At 35.8% G+C, this 20,782-nt stretch overlaps 1 protein-coding gene across 1 annotated transcript in view; it reads left to right on the top strand.

The window, feature by feature from the left end:
• Window positions 1–15,435, top strand: part of METTL25 (methyltransferase like 25) — a 61,112-nt gene extending 45,677 nt beyond the window's left edge. The window contains exons 10-12 of the mRNA XM_057429508.1: window positions 12,821–12,895; window positions 13,515–13,586; window positions 15,169–15,435. Of these exons, the coding sequence (XP_057285491.1) occupies window positions 12,821–12,895; window positions 13,515–13,586; window positions 15,169–15,267 (246 nt within the window). The 3' untranslated portion in view covers window positions 15,268–15,435. The remainder of the gene's footprint in view (window positions 1–12,820; window positions 12,896–13,514; window positions 13,587–15,168) is intronic.
• The last annotated feature ends 5,347 nt before the right edge of the window (window positions 15,436–20,782 follow it).

The raw sequence follows: 20,782 nt of genomic DNA, 5'->3' as shown, positions 1-20,782 counted from the left end.
AAATTTCTTTAAAGATTTTGTTTTCAGATTGATATATTCTAATGTCTTTATATACAACCAATCCTTTTTTATACATGGTGCTCATGATCGGAATTTTTTTAAGCCTTTCTGATATTTCTGAAGTTAATCCTACAAATCTCCTTCGAGGCAAAAAAAAAAAAGAATCAATACATGCTCTATTTTATACATGCTGTCATTTAGAGGTAAGTATACTTTTCAGATGCCAAGTGAAGGAGACATGAAGAGCTTCTTGCTTGCGCCATTACTATACATCCTGATAAAAGTAATTCTTATACTCTTTTAAATCCATTTGAAATACTGTTCTATACAAACACGTTGCTTTTTTGTCTGTACTTAAGTTTAAACTGCATGTGATCCAAAAAAAGATGAATAATGAATCACATAGTAAGCACTTTGACCCCTTCTTATTTGCATTTTTTTCTGCAGCAATATTATCTTGAACCCCTTGGACACTTTGAAACTGCAAAATGTAACATTATAGCAAGATAGGCAATTCCATCCAAGCAGTATGTTTCTCTTACAATTTAGTTCCCAAAGTATTTCCAATTTACTTTACCCTTTAGACAGTCTCCTTAAATAGATCTCTTTTGAAGATCTTTGAAGACCAAATACTATTTTTTCTTTAAATGAATAGATGTTAAGGATAAATACTAAGATTTTTAAAAACTTTCCTAGATAAAGAAGTACAAATATGAGATTTAAACTTATAAAATATTTGGGATTTTTTTTTATGTTCGTCTGTGTTTTATCTTAGTACTACAACTGCTAAATTGGTCAACAGATGGCAACATCACATCAGGCATGGAATGTGACTGTGTGAAGATTACAACATTGTGACAAGTTGTGCAATAGAGACACTAGAGAGTATTAGACAGATTATTAACAAATTTAGTACAAATCAAAGAAAAAGTACTAGTGGCAAGTATGTAAATTATTTAAGGTAAATGTTGTTGTCATCTTTGGTAAAGCAATGCTTAAAATCTGTAGGCAAAATGCCAGATCACTTAAAATTTTCCAGGCACATCAAACCGTGAACTAGGGGGAAAATGCAAACCCAAGTAAGCAAGTAAATGCAAATGACATTGGAATCATGTTTACAACGTTTAGAAAAATACTTATGCCTGATGTTTACTGGCTTTTAAAAAGATTATATTTAATTCTACTTGCAAATTGAGTTACCTCTTTGCTTTTCTGTATAAACAGGACTAACATCATGCATTTACTGCAGCTGACAGTAAAATGGTGTCTTCCTCAGTATGCATACGATCACCCAAAAGCAATAGTTGGCTGTTTGTGCAATAATCAGTTTACTCAATCACTGATTAAACTCTGCTGGTAGAAAGCTATAAATTCTTTTCTTTAAAGCCAGTAAGCATAGAAACTTTGCGTCAGTATGTCTGATTTTAGACATGCTGCCTTTTGCTAGAAAGGGTCTGGACAAATGCAAAGTGCCCTTAGAGAAAGATGTCTGTCAACACTACTTCAAGCTGCACATGTTTGTGTGCTTGCTAAAGACCTGATTCAAGTAAATCCTCATTTTTACTTACATTTCTCCTCATTTTTCTGTACAGCTGGCTGCATACTGAAGACTGAATTTTATGCTAATATAAACAATATTATTTTTATTTCCCAGCTATGCTGAAATCTGCAGCAGCACAAAACCAGTGCTATTTTGATACTACTGAGAGGAAAGTTGTTACTGCTCCCTCAACAGTGGTTCTGACACTGCAGTTTTCATTTTCCAGCACTATATCTACACAATATTGGAGAATGCATTAAATTCCTCTCTTCAGAAAAAAAATACTTACATGGCTAAAAATGTGATGAAGCCTAAACATTTGCGCTTATAGACAACAAAAATCAAAGAGGAATTTACGCAGAATTTGTTTTCTAGCTCTGTTGTTAAAAATTAACAAAAAAAACAGCTGTACTGCATAGACCAAATGTCTACTTTGTCTCCAGCAATGGCCAAAAAATGATGCCTTGGGAAGCATATAAGGCAAGAGTAAGTTTACATGAAGGATACTTCCAGAATTTTTTGTGTTACACTGTGTAGTACAACCAGAGAACAATGAGGAAATATTATTTGCATTTGAGTCTCTGTTTTACATGTTGAAAAAGCATTTTCTAAAAACCAGAAGTCAGAAAACTGTGTCTCAGGTCTTTTACTATGTTTGTCAGAAAATTGAAGTGAGTTTAATCTCTACACAGTAATAAATGTACTGGGAAGTAGAGGGGCAACGGCACTAGGTTTCTAGGAGTCACTGCCAGGGTTCGGTAGCTTGGCATGTATTGTAAAGTCATCGACGTTTTTGATCACTGTGGCTGGACTTTTGGGAATAAACATCCTTCCAGACTCATGGTTCATGAACATCACAGCTGCCTCCTTTTTATACACTAGTGCCTCTGTAGCTCTGGTGCAATCATTTTCCAGTAATGATATGTTCTTTAATCCTGCTGATTCTTCATATGAACAATCTTCTCTGCCTCTCTCACTTGTGAAATAGATGTGAAGATCTTTCTTTGCTTATTTGAAGACCCAGACCCTTTATGAAAAGATTAGCAATTGCAAGTGAGTTAGAATAGTACAATAGTTTTTCTACAAAAAAAAAACCCTAGCATTTATCAGTCACCTAGAGCCATTCATTATTACAACTTACTGTTCAGGGACTGACGTTTCTCATTACTTTAGCCAAAATAATCTCCTCTATTGTGTTTGTTTTCAGTGTGGAAGAGTCTGTCAAGTCCAGATGAAACACTGAGATACAAACAAACTATTTTTTCTGCCCTTTGGTACAGGACCATCCCTTTCACGTATCTCTCCACCTCAGTAGTAAAGCTGAGACATACACCATGACTACTGAATGTCTGACAAAATACTCCCAGTTTGTGAGGGCAGAGGGAGGTCTTTTAGTGTGAGCGTGATGCTTCACAGGTGTAGTTATATTGCTTCTAGCTTCAGAACAAATGGAATTGCTTTGTGGGCCATGAATTCCTGAACAGGGCTTCAGTAACTGGTCTGGATACACACCGAGACAGTATTTTATTCCTGGTTGTTTATTTTGTCATAGTTCATTCTGTTCCTATACACTCCATGTTGTATGGGAAGAATGTTCAGTGTCACACTGATATGGGAGAAATTCTATAAGTAAAATTTCCCTTTCAATTACTGTTTCACCTAATTTAACATGAATGTGGGACTTTCACATCCCTGCTCCTTCTCCTAGGGGAGCTGGCCACTCCTACACTTGTGTTGATTCTTTCAATCAGCAAAAGCAGTTGCTCCTTCCTCTTCAGCAGAACATGTTTCAGCTCTTTGGCTTAAGTGCTACAAATGGCATTGCCACAGCAAAAAGTCCTTGTATAAGTATTTATGTATTTCTAGAGCATTTGAAGGGGGGAAAAAAAAAACCAAAACAACAACAAAAAGCTTTCTTAAATTTATTGTACTTGGGTATATTAGCAAAAGATCTTTTACAGGGCCAGTTTTTAAGGTGATTAAAGGGAGAAGCTGCTTACAAGGCTAAGGCATGGCTGTATGTCTGGGAGACTTAGTGATCTAGGATCCATTTCTGCTAGTAAGTGAGCCTTAGCGGGTGGAGCTGTTTAACAAAGAGAAGCTGGCCAGGATTCATGCAAAGTGCAAACTGGGAGTAAGGAGAGAATTCTATTTAATGCCGTGTCTGATTGCAGGAAGATAAACAGGGCTGGGAACACTCCTGACACATCCACAAAGAAAAGTTATTAGGCACTTTGGTTCCATCTCCTGCTATATTCATACTATAGTTACTGCTGTGGGATAATAGCATATAAGATGGTTGCTTTGTCTTGGTCAAAATACTTCACAAATCACTTAACCCTTTGAGATGTAGACATATGCTAAAGACATACAATAGTAATTTCAGAGGTAGGGTCACCTTAGCTTTCACACACAAAAAGAAGTTTATGTGCCTGTCAGCAAGTGGTTTTTTTCCGATTTACTTGGTTTTGCTCAACCAAGCTTCCAAGTCTGCTGTGACTGGTGTATTTCAGTTTTGAACAGTCTGGTGTCTGCACATAACTTGAAGCTGCTGGGGCTTTTCCCCAGGAAAAAGTCAATGATTTGGCATGTGCCCCGTCTAACAACCTGAGATGAGATCTGCAACAAGAAACAGATGCTCAGTTTCCACCATCCCTGTTTGCTCTACTCTGACCAGACTTCTTACAAATATGCTGCCCACGTGTTTTTTCCTGAGCTGTGCTTCAGGTAGAGCATCCCAAAAAGGCACAGCTGTCAGGTCTCAACTGGCTGTTTGGTGAAGGGCACTTTCCATGAGACATTCTACCCATCACAGTAGTATTTGCATTAATAGCATAGAGAAACTCACATCCTGTAAAAAGCTCATTTATTGTCTTAAGTAATTTAAACAACTTTGATATTAGATACCTTATGCCTATCAATGTTAGACTCAAAATATTTCAAATCCTTGATGTAGCTATGTAGCTAATTTTTTATGTCATATAGTCCTGTGTATTCTGCAAAGAATTTAGAATTATATTTAATTGAATAAGCTTGTCAGTGCTTTCTTTCTCTACAATAACCAAAACTTCTAGGTTTGTTTAAATAAAAATTAATTTTATATAATTTTGTCTGATTTTTACAAGAATCTCTGGAAATATTGCTTATCATTAGTTTATAAAGTGATCCTTTTCCTATATTAGTTACACTTGCATTTTAAGATAATTAAACATCCAAATATATCTAATATGCATTGGGCTTACTAGTTCAGCTATACTAAAACTCCTAAATTGCTTCCTCTTGCTACATTGACTTCGTGATTTTGCAAACTCCAGGCTGTTTAGTTTTGAGTGATAAAACTGGTAAATAATACTGAAATCAGAACTTGTGTGAAAATGTAGTTTCTTTTTCACTAATTGTTTATTTTTTAACAGATTTTTTTTTTTTTCCCTTGGGAAGCTTTTTATGTATTTAGTGTAAATAGTTGTTATATGTTTCATTGATGGGCCAAGGCCCACGGTATCAGGTTCAACACGTCTCAGTGCCAGGTCCTGCACTTGGGTCACAACAACCCCACGCAGTGCTACAGGCTTGGGGAAGAGTGGCTGGAAAGCTGCTCTGTGGAAAAGGACCTGGGGGTGCTGTTCAGCAACCAGCTGAACATGAGCCAGCTTGTGCCCAGGTGACCAAGAAGGCCAAGAGCATCCTGGCTTGTATCAGAAATAGTATGGTCACCGAGACAGGGGAAGTGCCTGTCCCTTTGTACTCATCACTGGTGTGGTCACACCTCAAATCCTATGTTCAGTTCTGGGCCCCTCACTGCAAGAAAGACATTGAGGCGCTGGAGCAGGTCCAGAGAAGGGCAACAAAGCTGGTGAAGGGTCTGGAGCACAGGTCTTATGAGGAATGGCTGAGGGAACTGGGGTTGTTTAGTCTGGAGAAAAAGGCTCAGGGGGCACCTTATCGCACTCTACAACTACCTGAAAGGAGGTTTCAGTGAGGTGGGGTTTGGTCTCTTCTCCCAAGTGACAAGTGACAGGACAAGAGGAAACGGCCTCAAGTTGCACAAGGGGAGATTTAGATTTGATAGGGGAAATATTTCTTAACCAGAAGGGTTGTTAAGCACTGGAACAGGCTGCTCAGGGAAGTGGTGGAATTGCCATCCGTGGAGATATTTAAAAAACATGCAGGTGTGGCACTTCAGCACATGGTTTAGTGGTGGACTTGGTAGTGTTAGGTTAATGGTTGGTCTGGATGATCTTAAAGGTCTTTTGCAAGCTAAACAGTTCTATGATTCTGTGATACTATATAGCAGTAGTGTTTTTTTTAAAACAGTGATACTTTTTAAGAAAATACAAGAGCATTGATATGTGACTTTTTGCTTTTATTTTGATGATCCAAAGGCCTACAAATAGCAGTAGCATACATATAAAGCCTGAAAACTAAGTAGCTGAGCGGAGTGATCTCAATGCTGTAACTGTCAAGTGAAAAATAGTCACAGGTCCATGTTTTTTATGACAAAATAAATTATTCTGTTGATTTTTTTTCTTATAAACAAGGATCTGTTAATTTTAAAAATAACTGTGTTTACACTTGAAGCATATTAAAGATTTCAGTGATTTATCACTGGTTTAGAACTGCAGTTTTAGTGCATGTTTCCTTTTTATAATTGCTCAGATGGCAGAGTGAACATGTATTAAAAAGATGTCATCTCTTATTTTAAGATTGGGCAGTTATTCATGTTAGCTAAATCTATATTTAAGATATTGGGCTTATTATATTTAATGTATTCAGCAGACAATTTATGCTGTGCTTGCTTTCATTTATTTATACGATATTAATGCTCTTTTTAAAATCAATAGAAAAATAGTTCAAGTTTGCTTTGCTCAGATTCCTATAATGTTAGGTGGAAACACTAGCTAAAGCACTGCAAAGCCAAGAATTTGAAGAGAGTACTTCCAAAGACTACTGCTAGGAGACTCAGATGTCCTGATTCTGTAAATGCTTTGTGAAAATGCATAAGTGGTAAATTATTGCAGATAATTTCACAGTCAGTGGCTGGGAAAATATTTGGAAACACCTCCTGAGTTTCTTGGAATCTATCCCTAAGATCATTTTTTCCCCCTTTTCAGACCAAACCAGAAGCCATCTGACAAGCCTTTTCAAACTTTGTAGTCTGTCTGAGGACCATGCAATTAGAAGGCCTGTCCCCCATGCTGGCTCTCAGTCCTACCTGTGTCATGACCTGTCCTTTAGTCCCTTATCATGTTCTACTCATGTAATGGTGAGTAGGCTTTAAGGCTATTCCTTTCTCTTTCCACATACATGCTTCTCATATGATACCATTTTCAATTTATCACATATATCTCCTAGTCTGGTCCTATGCCAGCTGTGCTTCAGATGTTCAAATGTTGTTCTGATTCATTGAACACAACTATGTCAAACTATGTTGAACAGAATGTTCTGCATGTTTTTTCATAATTTTAACCCACACAATTAAGAAACACTGCTCTGTACACATCATTGGCAAGCAGTGTTGTAATTAAGTGAGCAGGTGAGCCTTCTGTCCTTATGTGGCTTGTCAGGGTAAGTTGCATTACAGTATTTCAAAAGCTGCACTTTTTTAAAATGAGGTGTTTGGGCAGTTCCATCCTTCCTAGAAAATATTTAATAAGGCTTCCATGGCCATGGGAGAACATTCTAAACTAACAGACTGATCTTTATTTCATTCCTTACAGGCATTTTTAAGTTTTTTTGCAGGCAAAATAATTTTTCGTATGGATTTCTGCTTTACTGACCTTACAAGATTTTGACCAAAGGAGTTTGGTATTAGCTAAACCTATCCCAAAGGATTAGTTGATTGAAGAATTTCTAAGCTTACATTTCAGCACTGATATGAACTCTTTAACCAAATGGGTTTATTTTACTCCCTAAATTCAAATTGCTTAATATGTTGTTCATTTCTCATCTGAAAATTGAGTCTTAACTAGAGAACTACTACTGGCAAATTCGTAATTTAAGTTTTAGTGCGATGTACTATTTGGGATACCAATAGGCTTAACCAGTTTTGTTGTCAAATAGAATCCTTGGAAGAATGCTTAGCGCCTCCACAACGTTTTCTGAGAACTTGGTGGGTTTTGTGATGGTCTTTTTTTTTTTTTTAATTTTTGTCAGCTACGTTGCATTGAAAGAAGCTGCTTTCTTAGAAGTGAAATGTTATTAAAGTAGGCAACACTGTTGCTACTGTGAAAAGAGTGTGACTTTGGAACTGTCAGTAATGGAATTGTATAATGCATTAAGACATGAACTAACCTAAATATATACAACTATACAGGAAACTAAAAAGGAGAATTTTTGAAGAAACTGGAAAAGAGAGGACTTTCAATCTAACAGTTCTTACAATCTTAATGTCTGCCCCTCACCAGATTCAGTGTTGGCATCTTTAAATGACAGTGAATACCTCAAACTGGCTGATCTTTGCTAAGATTATTTCTAATTTTGATGGTTTTTATTGTGTACAGCCATAGGACAAACATGGAGCCAAAGCCAGAACAATACTCTCCACTTTCCCATGCATTCTAACATGGAGTTGACTGAGTCTAAACAGTCAAAAAATGAAGGCTCTAAATGAATTTACACACTCAATTCATTTTCCAGTTGTTGAAGATTTGACTTTCTCTACTGTTTTCTTGGACAGAAGGAACTTAAGCTGACAGATTTCGTGGTTTGTTACTTTGCTTAATACTGAATGAAAGCTCAAGTAACACCTGTATTCAGCTTATAAAGTGTCTGTGCTTAATGCTGTTTTCAAATATAATTGTTTTTTGAACAGACAAAATACTGTCCCAGTTGTGGCAGCATAACATAATCTGACAGAGAATCTTAAGAGACGTGACTTTTATTTCAATTAGATATAAATAATATAGGTTGAATTCATTTGAAATGCATTTCAAACAGTTTTAAATAAAATTAAGTTTCTCAGAAATTTCATTATCTGTTTTACATTATTTTACACTATATTACATTAATTATGCTATTTTTAACTAACTTTGTCATGGGAAAATTGTAAAAAGTTGCTGTATGGTATTGCTTTCCTGATGTTTCAAGCTGATTTTAGACACTGCTTTGCTAAAAGGGTTGTCTGACTGCTTTCTTATACTCTTGCTAGTGTTCATGATAATGCTGGTACAAGAAGAGAAAGGAAATGGAAATGTGCAGTCAATGCAGGGGAAAGCAGTTTGTTTAAACAGGCTGGAACAGCATCCTTATTAGGCTGTCTTCCCTTTGTAGGGCATGTGCAGTGTCAGACAGTAAACCAGACTTTCATTCAGTCAAAATACTCTTAGTCTAGGGAGATGCATGACTCTGAAAGAATACTCTCTGGGAAAACATTAAGTGTGGTATCACTATTTGTCACGCACCTTCTGCATGAATGTTTTCTTTTTAGCCCATGCTCAGTCATGGGCTCAATGTTTGTGGGATTGCAGTCTAACTAGGGTGTGCTCAGGCATGTAGCATCTACCGTGCTCCCAGGGCTCTGTTGACAGTCTCCTAGTGGTCATAAAAGATGAGTCTGGCCCATAGTATACTTTTAGTGCCACCACCAGGATATGGTATAGTTATAACTAGGTCAGTGGAGACCTTGCTGCTCCCTAGTACTTTTGCATGGCCAACTTCAGTGTCTAAATGGGGCTTGCTTTGCATGTGTAAGTACAATTCTTTTCCTGAAAGTACAGACAGTAATTTACTCCTACTTTGCCTTGAAAAGACAGCTGAAGATTGGGTTGGGAACCTTTTCAAAACTGAAACCAGGTGGCAAGCTGTTGCAGTTTCAGACAAAGCCAGTGTTATCTGGGTTTTAGTGTTCTTCCAGTAAACTGACCATATAATATAGCTAGCTACCAGTTACCCTTTTCATTCTTTTTTTCTGTCAATGCTTTTTGGTGGGTGCTTTCTCTCTTTTCCTGCTGGGCTGTTTCATTGAATTGGTTCACTCACCAAACTTTTAACTGAGGCATAGTTGCAAGAGTACCTAATCTATCCATACCTAATCTAATAGTACCTAATCAATACACATCAGAATGTGTAGTAAGCAAGGGTGGAGTGGAAAAGCATTTGGGCCTAGTATTTCAGTATGACAACATCCAGGAGACATTTTTGACACAGCTTTTCATCTGGCAAACATTTCACAGATTGCTTTCTTTTAATTTGAATGCTTCATGTTAAAAGATGGAGAACGTAAAGGAAACAAAAGCAGAAAGGTTTCATGATCACATTTTATAATATGGAACTTTGTATTTTAATCCCAAATAGCCTGTAATTTCAAAAATCCATTATACTAAACCCATTGTAGGTCTCAGTTGAAATGAAAAGCTTATAAAGCAGAGGTTAAGTAAACTATTTTGTTTATCTCATGACTGATATATTTTAGTTTGTTTGACTTCTTAGAGGGGGAGAGAAAAACAAATTAGATATTTACAGAGATTTGCTGAAAATGAAATACCAACAAGATCAAAGAAGTGCTATTAGTCCACATTAGTACTGCCAGATCAGCTATTCAACTTCACCTTCATAGCTGGGAAAAAGTGCTTTATAAATTTAAAAAATATGGCTGAAAGACTACAAAAGTTTTTGTAACCATCCCCCTGTTTTAAGGCAGAGTTAGAATTTTGTGTAATTCTTGGAAAATATTGGTCAAATCTTAAAGTTTCATGTGATGGAGACTGACAACCTCAGTCCTTAATTAACCTCAAAGAAAGAAATTTTCTTCCAGTTTTTGGCTGAATTTTTTTTTTGCTGCAATGCAAGCCCATTAGATCTTGTCCTATTCACCATAGACACAGTGAACAAACTGTTCCCTGATTCTTGGTGATAGCCTTGTAAAACCTATGATTATGCCCACTTTCAATTTTCTCTTATTTAGCCTGATCAGTTCCAGTTGTCTCCTTCTTTCTTCATGGGTCATGTTTTCTAGATCTCTGATCTCTTTTCTCTCTGAGGGCTTTTTCAGACTGTTTCTTTGAAATCTGATGCCCCAAAATGGATGCACTATTCCAGCTAGAGCTTTGCCACTGCCAAGCAGAGTTGAAGGATTACTTCCCACACTTTACAGGCTGCTCTCCCATACATGTTGCAGAATGGTGACTGAGTTTTTTTTCAGTAGCTCAGCTGTGACTCCCACTCAGCTTGTGAACTGCTGTATCTCCCAGACTGTCATTTGCTGTTCCCCATCCTGAACAGCTATTCTTTCTGCCCGAGTGTAGTCCCTTATGCTTTTCTGTACAGTGTTTCAAACTTCACTTCTAATCAGTGCTCAAATTTCTGAAAATTGTTTTCTTAAGTTCCAGCAATTGGAAGTTTTCTTAAATTCCAGCAATTAAGTTCCTTCCTGTTGCACATTTGCAGGTTTAGTTAATTTGGTTTTTGTTCAATTTTCTGAGTTCCTAATGGAAACACTGCATTGTAATGGACCTCCAGTCAGTAGGTCTTTTTAATTGTTCAAAGACTCATTAATAACTACTCTCTGTTTATAGTCATTCAAACAGATTTTATTCACATTATATTAGTTTAATCTAAAACATTTTTCTTAAATTTACTAATGAAATGATGTGAAATGGTGTCCAAAATATTGCTAAAATCAAAATCTGACAACAAGTTGTTTTTTTGTTGTCTTGAACCCTTTCAGCTTCCTTACAAGCAAAGGAGACTGACTTATGAGTTATTCTGTACAAATTCATGTTGACTATAACTCATCTGCTTGTCTTTCAGTGCTTTTAAATTCTTTATTTTTCAGGTTTTTTCAGTGTATTGAATTTGAACTTACTGCTCTATAATAGAAGGCATACATCTGCTAGCCACCTGACATACCATCTTTGAGAACTTCTCAGTGACAATAAGTCATAAATAGTTTGGGGCAACTTCATTCCCTTCTTTGTTGCCCTAGGATAAAGTTCATAATACATACCTGATTTGAAAACTTTTAATTCATAGAAATGTTCTCTATTTTTTTTTCTTATTTTATGCTGAGATTTTACTTCTTTGCAACTGAATTAGCCACATGCTCTCAGATGACTCTTCTAATAAATGTGTGCAAAAATATATTAAATACTTCAGCTTCCCTAGTCTTTTGTTATAGAACCATAGAATCATTCAGATTGGAAGAGACTTTTCAGATCACCGCGTCCAACTGTGAATTTAAGAGTGCCAAGTTCATCATTAAACCACGTCCTTCAGTGCCACATATACATGTCTGCCATACCATTACTTTTCTGATGAGTTTTGGACTAGCTCTTTCCATAGCTGCAACAGAGTAGCCACACTGTAAACAAAGAAGACTTTGTACTGAAGACAAAACATCAGGCTCTTTCACTTCTGCTCTTTCCAGCAGCCTCCATCACCAGTAAGGTAGTAAACCTACTTCCTCTTCCTCTGGCAGGTTACTAACTGTCTTGTTTAGCCTCCAGGACTGTGGAGAGCAGAAGAGTAGATATCATGACTTTTAAAAACTGGAAGATGATGTGATCTGGTTGCCCTGTAAAGAACAGGCTTTGTGAAGGCCAGTTATGCTCATAGCTCTAGCTACCTCTGTGGTGCACTGGCCACTAAGGGCTGAACTAAGGGAAGGAGTATTTGGCTTAGTCAAGTTCTTCAGCTGTCACATTCAGCTCCAAATTGTAGCATTTGCAGTCATAGTGGCAGTGCTGGCAGTGTTGCATGAGGTGATTTGGAAAGGAAGAAGGGGAACGTGTAGTACGTCAAAGTAAATAGAGGAAGTTTTATTTTAAAGATGGGTAACTTGAGGCATGTAGAAACAAAGTAATATTTAGAAATTCTGATAGTAGGTTTACTAATGTGAAATACCATCCAGGAGTCCTGACTGATGCATGTTACTCTCACACCAGAATCCACTCAGCTATTTAAATAAATCTCTTCGAGATGGGGGTGAAGAGGGGGTAATATATATGAGAAAGGAAATGAGAATGTTACCTCCACTTTACTGTATAATACACAGTTAAGAATGGCTAGAGCTTTCTGAATAATGAATGTATCTCCGTATTTCATGTCAGTACAAAATGCTGTCTGAATAACAGTTGTTGTAAATGAGAACTGAGGAACTCCTATTGGGAAATTATTGTAAACCTTAGGAAAGTGATAATTTGAAAAACAAAACACAGATTTCATTTTGTAGTGAGACTTTCAATTAGGAAAAAATATTTAATTTTAAAGTTCTCTTGAGAAAGTAACCAGAATAACTCTGATATCATTTTTTTGTTCTGTTTTGTTTGTTTCAAACCCTTGCAGCTCCCAGACAGATGTATAATGGATTACTATGAAAAATACAAGCACAGAATGAATGAGCTCGAAGCTTTTAATATGGTAAAAGTTATAGGATTAATACTATTACCTTGTATATTTGTGCTAGTCTAGAACAAAGCCCTGTTAAGTTTTATGTGGAGGTGGACTGTCTTACGCTGTGGTATGCAATCTCAAAAACAAAGCAGCACTCTCTTCCAAACTCTGGAGCATATCCTAGTCCAAAACTATATTAGGTGTCAGTAAAATAATAAAGTGAACACATGGAAGATTCTTTTTCAAGAGGGACTATTACCCTGAAAAATGAAATGTTAGTCTCCTTTTAAACATAGACTGGTCTCCATGCAGTTATTTCATAAAAAATCTTTTTATTAAAATTCATTATTTCCCTCTTTAAAATTGTTCTGCTTCATGTAATATCATTTTCTTGCCGGATAATGTCTCAAAACCAACTAAATAACATAGTTTCCTGGTTTTACAGCATTCCATATATTTTTGATCTTTAGTATAATCTGTTTTGAAGATGCCCATCCCAAAGGGAAAATTGGCAAGGTGACATTTGTACAACAGAACCACTGGAAAATGACTGACCTTCCTGGAATTGTTCTGTGGAAGTATAGCCATTTGGAAGTATATTGTCTCTCATTCCCAAAATCATTATAGTATCTAATCTTTCTTTCAGTTGAAGGTTGTTCTGGCTCCCTGCATAGAAGTTTTGATACTTCTGGATCGTCTTTGCTACCTCAAGGAGCAGGTATTTTTTGCATTATATTTTACGGTACCTAGAGGCTACATCAGTGAAATGAGACTATTTCAGCCAAATTATTACTCTGCAGACCAAAAGTCTCTGTTGCAGAATTATTATTCTCATCATATTTGCAAAAGTATAAGCATTCATTCCATTATGTATAAACATATGCCCAGCAGATGTTTTTATTTTCAGCAAATCAGCAACATTAAAGTTTATGTTCTTTTAATTGTATGGTAATTACTAGTCAATAGACAGTAAAAAAGAAATTAATTAAATATGCAACAAATCTCATTTTATACAACATACTGAGATATTTAATAATTAAAAAGAATATTGGAAATGCTAAACAAACATTATGCTGCAAACGCCAAAGCTTACAATTTAGATCATGCAATTCAAGATATTTTGAATTAGGTCCAAAATATTTATGATTTCATTTATTGTTTCTTAATTAAGATCAATGATGAAAGAGGGTGCACTTTTTCCAACTGTATGGGTCAACTGAGGTACATTTGACATGTACAGCCTGGATATATTTTACAAGTGTAGACCTGGGACATAATAAGGAAATGCTACTGCATTTACTCCATAATGATTTATATTACAGTGTTTCTTCTAATACTAATTTTGAGCTTGGCCTGATTAACTCACAAGCAGCAGTCATACTTTCTCTGTGCCAGAAACATTTTCTGGACAAATAATAATTTACTAGGAGGAAATGGTAGCATCTTCCAGCTTCTGCTCTGGGCCACGGTCAAAATATAATTTAAAAATAAAGTTTAAACCCATTTGTATGAATAGCTCTGTTTTTCCACCATAAAACTTTGATTTTTAACAGCTCCATTTTGTCATAAGTAAAAACTCACTATATTTTCTGCCACGGTGCACTTGGAATGACTGCATCGTAGTAAATATATGCTTTTATTCTAACTGGTATTTTTAGAGAGAGATAATTTGAAATATTTAAATAATGATGTATTTTCCGAAATATGTATTCCCAAATGAAGTTTTTTCCCGACCAGTTCTAAATCACATAGAGATCTGTATGATTTCTTAGATGGGAAATCAGACTTGCTGCGTTAAGCGCTAATTTACCTTTTCTAAATGTAATACATGCATTGATTTAATCTTGGACTGGTTGATTCACAAAACGTGTTTAGGAAGAAAAAATAGAAATGATAAAAGCCATATGCAACAGGAAGACTGGATCCAGCTGGCCTGATTCATTTGAGAAGTCAGTTAATTAGCTTCAGTAGTAGAATGTGCTGCATAAAATGAGTAGGACTTGGTCCTTAATTTTTTTTGCTATAGTGCAACAAAAAAAAAACCTTAATTGGTAAAGGGGGCGGTAAGCTAACATTTGATAGTGCCAGAAATAATTTAGTGACTTGAAAATATATCCTGGTTTGGGTGTTCTTTTTTCACAACAAACTTCCTGTGATTTTCTTGTTAGTGTTTTTCCTGTTTCGCATCAAGGATTTATTTTTTCTTTTAATTTTGTATTTCAAAATGTGGACCTAATACCATGTCTTAGCTTTTAAGTCAAACACATTTTCATGTACTTCAAACATGTATCATTTTACAGGAAAACATTGCCTGGTCTGGACTTGTGAAGTTATTTGATCCCGTGAAATCCCCCAGATGCTGTGCAGTTATTGCTCTGAAGAAACAGTCATGTTTTTAAGTGGAAGCAAAGTGCAGACAGTTTGAAATCTCTGAACTGATACTGCTCTTTCCTCATTTTATTCTGTTATTTTTAGCTGATTCCTCAAGAAAACTGCTTTTCAGCTGCAAAAGGAAAAAGTGCAATGCCTCTTTGAATCATGAGAAATAAATATCTCCTTTATAAATACCTTTCCTTCCTTATGTCCATTATTAAAGTGTTGCATATCTAGCTTTATTATAAAATTTATGACCCATATTATGTGATTATTATGTTAAAGTAATTTTTTATGTTTCTTCTTTTTAAAGCATTGTACTAAGTATCGATACCCTTTCTCATGCTATTTCTAATCACAAGATCATACCTTCCTAATTTTTACCAGGGGTTGGCACCAGAAGTCTCAGAGTAGCCTCAACTTTCTCTTTTCTGGATTCAGATGGTGCATAGTAAAAACAGAAAAATAACCTGCACTGTAAACGAGAGATTCATACACTAAATAAGATCTTTGTACTTCCCTACTCTTCACATCTTCAGGACCACCTTCTTATAGAGCAAAATAGAAGAGCCTAGACAGTAACTACCTGCAAAGAGCAGTTTTGGATTGACCCCTTCTTCCTTCAGGGATATTCCTGGCGTGCACTTCTTTGCCTGTCACTCTGGAAGAAAAAAATGTGTGTGCTCTAACCCAGTGGGAGATTTCCCAATACTTAAGAATCAGCTGCCCTGCTGGGGTTCAGTCTGTAGTCCTTGCGTTGTATCAGAAAGCTATTATCTAGCCAAAATGTGTTGGGTAGAACTAATTCGGTACTTGAGTGAATTGAAACTTGCTAGGCAGTTTCTCGTTCACTGTACTGCATTCATGTGTGGGAAATTTATTTGTTGATGCATTTATCTCAATGGGTAACCTAATTAAACTTGCAGATTTTCCATCAATTAAAAAAAAGTTTCTATTCCAAGTCCTAGTGCTTTTATTAGAATTTTCCAGCATACATAAAACATAATTAACTACCAGCGCTCATAAAGAAAGACAACAAATAAGTAATAAAATACAACACAGAAAAGGGGAGAATGCAACTTTGGTGGGCAGAAGATGAGAATAACAGAAAATATTTTTATGTTAGCTGTATAGTGACAGTAATAGTCATGGGAATCAGACTGAAATTCAGACGTGAGTAGGAACAAATCTGACTCTGTTTCAGTCTGCAAAATGTGAGAGCTTGTGAACATGGCCACTCAAGAATAGAGAAGTAAGGTATTTTTGTAACAGGTGACATCTTTCATGATGTATTCGCTAGGAAGAAATACTGGGGTTTTTTGGTGATGGAAGTTCACTGCTGTCTATTTTAGGACTCACAGTCCTTATTAGCTCCATGGATCCACTGAGTTTCTCACATTTGTTTGGTCCCAGTACATTCAATCCTTAGAGCTACTGAACACCTACAATACCCAAGGAAATTAACAGAAATTGCAGGTTCTTACAGTATCTTTGGAGTAGAGGTAAGAAAAAAAATGAGGCCTTCTATATATGCCACTTTTGTTATACAGGCAGTACTAAGGAAGCTAACAGGCTGGTAGATTCTTTTCCCAGGACAGGAATCAAAAGAAATAAAACCCTTTAATAAGTATCTGGAAGGAAAGAAACTCACTAATATCTGATTTGAAGAGGCAATGTAAAGTACATGATGTTAAAAAAAGATTAACAAAAAAGTCTTGAAAAAATAGGTTTTATTATATTATGTTCTACTAAGACATAATGAGTAATTATTAGTGAAGTGTTAAGAGTGTTGTCATCAAAATCTCATGTGCTGTTGGAAAAACTTACTTGGTGATGAATTGGCCTTTTTTTTGTGTGCTATGAATTGTTTCCTCTGCTTTTCAGACCAAATACTAAAATCTGGGCATATATGATCTCCAAATAAAGACAGCACAGTTTCTCACTGAAAACAAGTGCTTAGAAGTACTCTTTTATAGACCAAAAATATTAATTTCAGGGAGCCCCACCTGTTTTAATTTGACCACAGTTGAAACTGAATAGGGTATACAGACTACTGCTGTTTTCTTGTGATATTTTAATGTGTGTGATGCTATCTAAATTCAAAGTTAAATTCTTATTACTATTTTAAAAGGACATTTGAATGAGTTTAGAATAGCAAGCACATCTCTAGGATTAGTCAAAGTACTTTACCACTGATTCAAAAAAGTCTGAATAATTTTGCATGCCCCCCCAGCAACTTCTTAGGCTCTTTCAATATCTTTCATGCACTTTGTAGTCTATGCAGGCAAAGGCAGAGGCGTTGTGCTTCTTAGAATAATAACTGTCAAGAGGTTTATATGACGAGTTTGCATTCAGCAAAGTCAGTTGCTGTCTGCTCTCAAAGCTATTTTGAAGCTTTGGATGCCTGAATTCCTATGAGCTGTTGTTTACATAATTGAAGAATCCCTGGCAGTAATCACGATGAATAAAATTATTTTTCTTCATGGTTATTGCCAGAAGTTCTTCCATAATGTAAACCATATCCTAAATATGATGAAGTCTTTTGATAGAAAAGAATCTCAATTTGCTGTCATTGTGACAGAGAGCTATCTATCTTAATATGCTCCCTGAGGAATAGTGGATATACCTGCTTTCCTCAGGTGTTTGCCTGATTCTGTGTGTGGCACACCTATGACCTATGAAGTCTGTAGCAGATTTAGCATATTGTATTTGTTTTTCGTAGGGCTGAAACCTGTTCTTGGGTGAAGGAACAAGAGTATATGTAAGGTATGTGTGCAAGCTTAACACCCAAGAGTTTGTTCTAGCCTTAAGATCTCCAAGCATGCTTTTATGACAATAAAATTTAATTCTGCAATTCTGATTCATGCCTTAGAACATCACACCACCAAAAAAAAAAATAACCAAACCCAAGAATACCCCCCCTCAAAAAGTGCTGTTTTAGTTTCAAGGGTTTTTTCTGATTAAATACTAAGTAATTTTTATTACAAATTATCTTCTTCATTAATTTACTGTTAACAACTGTCTGCTTAGAGTTAAAATGTGTCATGATGCAGTTAATCTTGAGACTCAAAATCTGTATATCCTATGATGGAATTAAATCTGCACAGGGAAACCAGGCTAAATGTATTGGGCTTGGTGGCAGCTGTATGTCTTTTTGATGGTGGAGGTATTCTTTTCTATCACTACTTATTGCTATAGATTTACTTTTTTTCCTAAAAATCATCCTAAGTGTGTCATTATATTGCCAGATACTACTGATACTAAGAGCAAAAGGTAAAACAGGACCAGCACCAAGAAAGTCTTCCCTGCTTGTTTGTGAAATAGACAACTTAGTATGGTGCTTCAGACTTTCTTTTCTCTTTGAAGTAACTGAATACCCAGTCTTTGTTAGCATCTTCAAATCTCTTTATCCCATGTGTCTTATCATTCTTCTGATATATGTCCTTCTTGTTGCTGATATATATCCTAGTGCTCTGAATGGAAAGAAATCCATGCTAGGTTGTGAGCCACGAAGAATTTTCAGGGTCCATAATCAAATCATAACTGAAGTATGGTTGCCCAGACATTCAAATTGGCCAGCTAAGCCTTAGAACTCTGATTTTAGCTTCCTTAGTTTCTGAGATCCATTCAAATTTTGCAGTTTCCAAACTGCAAGGCCATACTTCCCATACTTCCTGCCAGATGGGAACATGGCTTAAATCTCTAAATCTCTGGTATCCAGTTCCCTCCCCATGTGAAATAACCAAGTCAATTTGGTGGCTCCGTATTCTGTATCTCCAGTCAACTGCTGAATAAGTTGGTTTCTTTGGATTTGCTTAGTGGTTGTTATCTTTGTCAATGTCGTATTTCATTGTACTCTGAGAAAAGGACTAAAATCCCTCTGAGATTTAGGATCCCTCAAAGAAGTTGCACTGCAGTTATACTTCTTGTTGCTTTCTCCCTTAAAGCCTTGAAATTAATTCCTGATGATCACACAGACTCATAAACACCAGACAGCCTGATAGGCATAGGTTATAAAAAACACTATGACCATTATCTTCTCTTCAAGAGTCCTTTTAAAATCAAGACCTCTGAGAGATATCCTTCACAGAAATTCCAGTGCATATTATTGTTAAAATCAAACGTCCAAGGAAACCCACCAACATAATGAAGATTTCCCTCAAACTGTTAGAACATACTGTCGAACACCAATCTTCACAGTATGTACCTGCATCCTGTTCAAGGCTGTCTGCAATGTCTGCATCAAACTGGAGAGTTTTGTCCTGTGGTTTATGTTTCACAGGTAGACCTTTCTCATAATATCGTTTTGTTACTCATCAAAACAGGTAATTAATTCAGTGAATTGCTGTAAGTGGGAACTACCTCTAGATGCATTTTTTGAATTTACAATAATTTTAAATTATTTTATGCAAGTGGAATCCTACAATATACCATCATTTCCTCAGAACTGAAGGAAATGAGAAAATGGCTTCTAGGTTATCAATGCAATTTAGAAGAGATTGAAATTGCACTGTATAAGTGTGTTCTTGGGTAGGAAAGCACAGTATATGTACAGGTTACATCATGAGGCACACTGTTGACCAGAATTAGTTAAACTCACAAACAAATAACATATAGGTAAGATTATATGAACAAAATATCTTAAAGATTTGCAGTTTCCATAAAGTATATTGCTATTCTTTATAAACTGTAGAGAGAAATGGAATTATCTTATTCAGAGGAAATACAAGAAATCATGACCTTTCATCAAGTAAACAGGAGATTCAGATTTTAAACTCTCCTAACATCTAGGAACTAGCTGCAAAAGTGAAAAAAAAAATTTAGGCAACAATCTGATGTACTGTTCACCCCAGGAAATGAAGCTATTTTCTACACAACATTAATTTTATACCTGTTGTATAATCCATAGTTTTGGTCTATGGTTGCTTTATTATTTTTTGTTAATAGTTTATCATTACAATATCTCTTTTCAGTATTCTGCAATTACAGTCACAGTAAGCAAAAACTTTCTATTTCCTCTTGTATTTAACACATGCTAACAAGATTCATTCATTTAATATCTGTTTAAAATGAACAATGACTGCCCAAAAGAAAATTATCACTTCTAAATTTAGCTACAGTTTATCTGTGGATTGAAAAATTCTGCATGTGAAAACTTTTTAACTTTTCATTACAAAATTCTCAGTTTTATGTAGTCTGTCTTTGCATCTGGGCCAATATGAACTTCCTCATGTAGATAAAGATGTTGTCAGGGCATCTGGTATTGGGTTTCACATGGAATTTATCAAGAAAATCAAGATGCAGTAAATCTACTGAGCCCAGAAATCAGATTGTTAGACTGAAGCTCAGATTGCCTTAACACACTGTCAACTCTTTCATGAATCACTAATGAAAAGAGCAAAGCTGTTTGCTTACTGAAAAACTCAGTAATGTCTGGCACTAAAAGAGAAAATTCTAAACAAGAACAGTGATCACCTCTCCTGAATACATAAACCTTCAGAAACAATAATTAAAATGTACAGTTGTAAATCTGTGTTATTA

The sequence above is a fragment of the Pezoporus wallicus genome, unplaced genomic scaffold (assembly GCF_028554395.1).
Source record: "Pezoporus wallicus isolate ANWC-B61680 ecotype Strahan unplaced genomic scaffold, APGP_CSIRO_Pwel_v1 contig_5069, whole genome shotgun sequence".
Taxonomy (NCBI): Eukaryota; Metazoa; Chordata; class Aves; order Psittaciformes; family Psittacidae; genus Pezoporus; species Pezoporus wallicus.
The sequence above is the reverse complement of the archived record's forward strand: the minus strand, read 5'-3'. Positions and strand labels throughout refer to the sequence as shown.